Here is a 5,685-nt window from a genome sequence, read left to right as displayed (position 1 = left end):
TAGCAATTTGATACAGAAGAACAAACAAGGGAAAAAGCAGGGGGAGCAAAGTTTGCATGACTTTAACTTTTTTTTTTTAAAGTGCCATCCTACATATTCAGCCTCTCTACATTATTCATCTCATGACTTTTACTGCCATTATTTCCCCATAGTTTGCATACTTGCAAAACTGCACACGTATGTATCATGGATATTTATGAAATGAGTATTTCTTATACAAAAATTGTAAGAAAATTCAATGACTAGAGTTTCAGTAACATTCATAAGTAGATAAAGAATACCGATACCCTACACTGAGCAGAGGTCATAGTCTTAACTTGCTGAGCATCTGTAAATCACAGGGAAGCCAGGGGAGCTTCAAATTCACAGCTCTACTGGGTCATGCCATGCAATTATTATTAAACTAATCAGATTACCAAGTAAGAACCAAATATCATGAAGGTTGAACCAAATAAATAATGGAATTTAAACCCAGCATTGCAACTAAAATTAATTATTGCTCATAAAAATCTCTACAGAGCCTTGTTTACAGACTACTCACATTTGAGATTCAGCTTTGTGTATAGCATATGATTCTTAACATCACAGAAACTTTGCCACAAAAAGCTACAGTCATCCAAACGTCCATGTGGAAAGGACAGATTCCATTTGGAAAAGTCCAGACCAGCAGCGCAGTTGTCTCTACTAACTCTACTACACAGGTATATTTTTTCATCGAACTGTAAATATTGCTATTTTTACAACTGAGTTTTGGATTTTTTTTTTTGGTTTTAAATGGAAGGTACTGAAGCAACAATACAATATGCTGACTTTGACATTTGAGGGAGCATAACCTCCTGCTGATGCCAGGGCATGAACACTTTGAGCTCCCACCAACACTAATGGGAGCGGTACTCTAAACTCCCATGCGCTGACATAAGGGTACACTGTAAGTTTCATGAAGACAAGTGCCAGGAAGATTTTCTCTCTGACAATCAAGTAGTCTTCAAATCAGAAAACAATGCTTTATTTCTAGTGCATTTTAATGTGGCTTCAGTGGAAGGTTAGAAGCAGTTTGAAATTTAACCATCCACGAGAGGAAGCTCTGCTTTCTAGACCAGAACTATAATGAAGTTCTATAATGAAATGACCTGACATGTGTACAGTGCAAAGAATGAAACTGCCAGAAAAGGAGAAAACACTGTTTCATCTTGCAGTCCTGTTTGCATACAATTATGAACCAGATATGCTTTGAGAATTTATAAATGTTGGTATTTAAAATTACATTGGAGAACAGCGAAAACAAATGGTAATAGTATTGACTTGGTAAAAAATGTAGGGGAACCATTTGTGCTAAGTAAGTGCTGTGAGCAATCTATAGATTGTTTTATGAAACATTTCTCATACTGTTCTGAAAAGATAAACTTGTCTGAGAAACCTAGTTTTCAATCTATTACAAATGCATAGCTGAAAGAGGCCATATTGTTTCATCAATTTCAAAGATACCCTCGTCAGTTTTAAAATCAACAGCATAGCTCCGATGTCCCACATGCAAGTAAAAACGTATGTCTGATTTTTGAAAAGGAAATCAACACATATCTCTTGCTTTAACATCCAGCCAGAACACATGAGAGAACAGGTAACTCTTGAAAACAACTGTCAACCTAGTTCATGCTGAGATGTAAAATAAAAAGCAGCACAAGTACTTTCTCACTTCGATTCGTTTCACTGATATTATTACAATAAATTCCATATAAATCAGTACAATTGGCCATTATTTTGAAGAGTATTCTGATGTTATACAGATGGGGTTAACAGGACTTGGTTTGGGGTTATTTTTTCTGTTTTAAAAAAATTAAAGAGGAAAAAAATACCCAAACAACAGATTGTAACATGCAGTATGACTAAACTCAATCACATAAACAATTTTAAAGTATGTTGTTTCAATCTAATTTTAATTAGAAAACTTAATGTAAAATCATGGCAAACATCGCAAAGTCTGGGTAATATGACAAAAAGACCCTGAGCAACATTATAAATCTGTTAAGAACACTGATTATTTTGATTTTGGAAATCTTCCTTAAACCACTCGATTGATTTCGGTCGCTGGGGTTTTCTGTTTACAAAAAGGTCAGTCCATCCTGCGGTTTCTATGTGAACCCATCACACACCATTTAATGAATGCATCTAAACCAAAGACAGAATGTCTGGAAAGTAACATGTTAAGGAGCGTCCTCGTGGCTGCCAATCAGACATCACTGGGTGATCTTGCCCTCTGAGACAGGTTAGAAGGAATACAGCCACAACAGACGAGCCAAAGTGCTTTCTGTATCTCCTGGTTTCTAAAAGCATATATTACAGGATTGATGATGGAATTGTAGGTGGCTGGCAGGAGGGTGGCATAGGTGTATATAGAAGGATAGGTGTAATCTGCTATTAAAGAATAGAGCGTAAAAGGCATCCAGCAAGCTGCAAAGGTCCCCAAAATAATGGCCAAAGTAGACACTCCTTTTCGGGTGGTCACATAGTGGGAAGTGGCCAGGAAATGGTGTTGCAAGGCAATCTGATGGGCATGGCGCATCACGATTTTACAGATCTGAATGTAGAGCTGCAGCATGAGGGCAAACATAAGCAAGAAAGAGACCGAAAGGACAGCTGCATTATTTTTAGTGAGTGGTCTGATAACACTGCAGGTGGATTCATCTCTGAGGCAGTTCCAGCCCATCACAGGCAGCAGTCCAATACAGATAGATGCTCCCCAGAGCAATATGAGCATGACATAGGTAAAAGTGACAGTCCTCTCTGAATTGTAAGTCAGAGCATAATACAGGGAGAGGTAACGATCAACAGTGATAGCCAGCAAGCTGCCAACAGATGCTGAGAAAGAGGCAACAATCAGTCCAATCGTAACCAGTTTCGTAGCTTCTGACTGCAGAAGGTAGGCAAAAACAAAATTGATGATCAATCCAATGCCTGCTAAGAGATCTGCCAGCGCCAGGCTGCCTATCAGGAGGAACATGGGGGCGCGAAGACTGGGATTATGGAAAATGATCAGAACCACAATGGCATTTTCGCAGGAGATAAGGGTCCCTGAAGTACACAAGACAATGTCCCAGGGGTTTACCAAAAGCTCTGGCTCAGGGTCTACGGCAGGAACCAGGGAGGAGCCTGCAGCTGAGGCATTCTCTGTAGAGCTGGCTTCTACATGATCCTGAGGCAGCCAGCTCAAATTAACCTTCAGATCTTCATTCATTTTAACCCCTGTCTTCTTCAACAGAAAGACATTGTTTTTAATGTTCAGCCACAGCACTGGATACATCGCCCCCCGCCCCGGAGCATGCAACGCCCTAGACAGCAACACCAGCCTGATGTGCGGGCAGGCACTTGTTACATAAATGTGACAATAGAAAATAAAAACAAAAAAAGCGGGGGAGGGGGGAGGCTATTTAAAACTGCCCGAGATTATCCTCCAAGGTACCGAAGCAGGGAGGTTGAGGGCTCCTTAGGGCAACCTGCACAGGGAGGGAGGCACGGGAGGCAACCCATAGAGCAGGCAAAGCCCGCTCTAAGCGCCGCAATTCGGGGTGGGGGCTGCGGGAGGTGCAAACCCCGCCAGCCTGCAGCCGCTGATGATTCCAGCGCGGGCTCTATCGGGCACGGAGGGAGCGGACAGGATGGGGAAGGAGCAGGGCAGGCGGAATATCTTTCACCGACCCCCAGTGAGGAAACCCCGCCTGGGCTGGGGGGAGAGCAGGGCGATATCCTCCAGAACTTACAAACTCGACGCGGACACCACACACACACACAGACAGACAGATCCCCCACGCACCCCCAGCGGCGGATCACCTGGGCTGTCCCCCGGCGGCTCGGAGGAAGGATGGATGAAGGAAGGAGGAGGAGGAGGAGGCACGGAGGGGTCGCCGCGGTCCCTTCCAGGCGCCAGCGGGGCCGGCGCCGCGCGCGGCGGGGGGGGGGACGGGGAGGGGGGAGCTGAGGGCGCAGCGCAGGTGCGCCCCCCGCGCGCGCGCGCGCAGGGCGTGTGCGTGCGCCTGGCTGCGAGTGAGGGAGTGAGGGGGCGGGGGCGCGCCTCGTGCCCGCGCGCCTGCGCAGGTGCGCGCGTGGGAGGCGGTGATGGGGGGAAAAGGGGGCGGACGCCCCCGGCCCGCTCCTCCTCCGCCCTCGAGGGACCGCCGCGCCCGGCCCTGCGGCCCCTGGCCACCCACGGCTTTTCCCTTGCCGCAGGAGCCGCCTGAAATGATTTAAATGAAAATTATCCCCGTACTGTGGGGCTGGTCAAGTGCCGGCGGCACGGGTTTGCCTAGAGAGGTTGTGGTGTCCCCGCCTCTGGAGGTAACTCGAAAGCTGATGACATCGCCATCCCTGGTAGTGTTCGAGGCTGGGTAGGGTCCTGGGTGACCTGATCTTGTGGGTGGCGCCCCTTCCCATGGCAGGACATTTGAAACTAGATGATCTTTAAAGTTCCTTCCAGCCCAACCCATTTTAGAGTTCTGATTCTGCAGTCCTGAATGACCTGTTCTAATTGGCGGTGCTTTGAGCAGTGGGGCTGGAGCAGACCATCTCCAGAGGCCCCCTGGAGCCTAACCTTGCTGTGATCCTCTGCTCTACAACCATTTGAAAATGAATCATAGAATGCTAGAATCAATTAGGTTGGAAAAACCTCTGAGATCATTGAGTTCAACCCATGACACCACCATGTCAACCAGACCATGGCACTGAGTGCCACAGGCAGTCTTTCCTTAAACCGCACCAGGGATGGTGATGCTGCCGCCTCCCTGGGCAGCCCATTCCAATGTTAAATCACTCTTTATCTGAAGAAATTCCTTTTCATGTCCAACCTAAGCCTCCCCCGGCACAGGTTAAGACTATGTCCTCTCATCCTTGTCACCTGGGAGAAGAGGCCGACCCCCACCTGGCAATGACCCCCTTTCCAATAGGTCCTGAATGACCTCCTCTAACTGATCCTACTTTGAGAAGTGGGGCTGGACCAGAGCACCCCCAGAGGCACCCTGGGGCCTCAACCATTTCTTTGATTCTGTGGTCTACAACCACATGAAAATGAAAGTATGGTTTAGAAGATTTAAAAGAGTGATGCACAGTGTCTGGTCTAGAGCAGGAGCTTCTGCCTGTACAGGGAGTCTGCTGGGGTAGCATGGGCATGGGGTTGCCTGCCATCTTTGGATGGTGACATTAGGCATACATAGGCATATTTACATGCGTTAGGTAAATATGGTGTTAGGTGTTAGGTATTGAGAAGTGCAGGCAGGCCAGTGGGACTTGGAGTAAGTTGGAACTAAACTTGGATATAGGCCACTAGGTCAGAGGAGCCACACCGAACAGCTTTAAATGTCAGATAAGGATGGTTTCTGCACAGAAAATAGTCTCCCAAGGTCCTCTGTACAGCTAGTGGAGAGAAGTGTGTCCTCCGGGGCATGTCAAAACAGTGGGATAAGTTGGTCTACAGAGGAGCCTGGGAAATTTTAGGAAAACATACTTTGTCCTCATTTACACCACTATACACCTAAAACCCTCCAGAAAATCAGGCCCTGGGGAATGATTGGAAGCTGGACAGAAGATTTCCTTCTCCCATGTTGAGTTATGGACTCAGCAAGTCTGCATGGTGCCATCCTTCATTCAGATCAACTTCAGTCACTGTGCTAAGCCTTGTGAAACTTTGCTGGATGACTC

At 46.5% G+C, this 5,685-nt stretch overlaps 1 protein-coding gene across 2 annotated transcripts; it reads right to left on the bottom strand.

The window, feature by feature from the left end:
* Positions 1–1,032: 1,032 nt before the first annotated feature.
* GPR12 (G protein-coupled receptor 12) lies at positions 1,033–3,843 on the bottom strand. Of its 2 annotated transcripts, none has more exons than XM_030953341.1 (2): positions 3,809–3,843; positions 1,033–3,247 (listed from the first exon to the last, which is right to left on the bottom strand). In XM_030953341.1, exon 2 carries the CDS (start codon positions 3,230–3,232, stop codon positions 2,228–2,230), a length of 1,005 nt encoding a protein of 334 aa, XP_030809201.1. In that variant the 5' UTR covers positions 3,233–3,247; positions 3,809–3,843; the 3' UTR covers positions 1,033–2,227. The 2 variants fall into 2 exon arrangements, with proteins under 2 accessions (XP_030809201.1, XP_030809209.1); XM_030953349.1 differs by having other exon boundaries at positions 1,033–3,244; positions 3,809–3,825.
* Positions 3,844–5,685: the final 1,842 nt, after the last annotated feature.

The sequence above is a fragment of the Camarhynchus parvulus genome, chromosome 1 (assembly GCF_901933205.1).
Source record: "Camarhynchus parvulus chromosome 1, STF_HiC, whole genome shotgun sequence".
NCBI classification, from domain to species: Eukaryota; Metazoa; Chordata; class Aves; order Passeriformes; family Thraupidae; genus Camarhynchus; species Camarhynchus parvulus.
The sequence above is the reverse complement of the archived record's forward strand: the minus strand, read 5'-3'. Positions and strand labels throughout refer to the sequence as shown.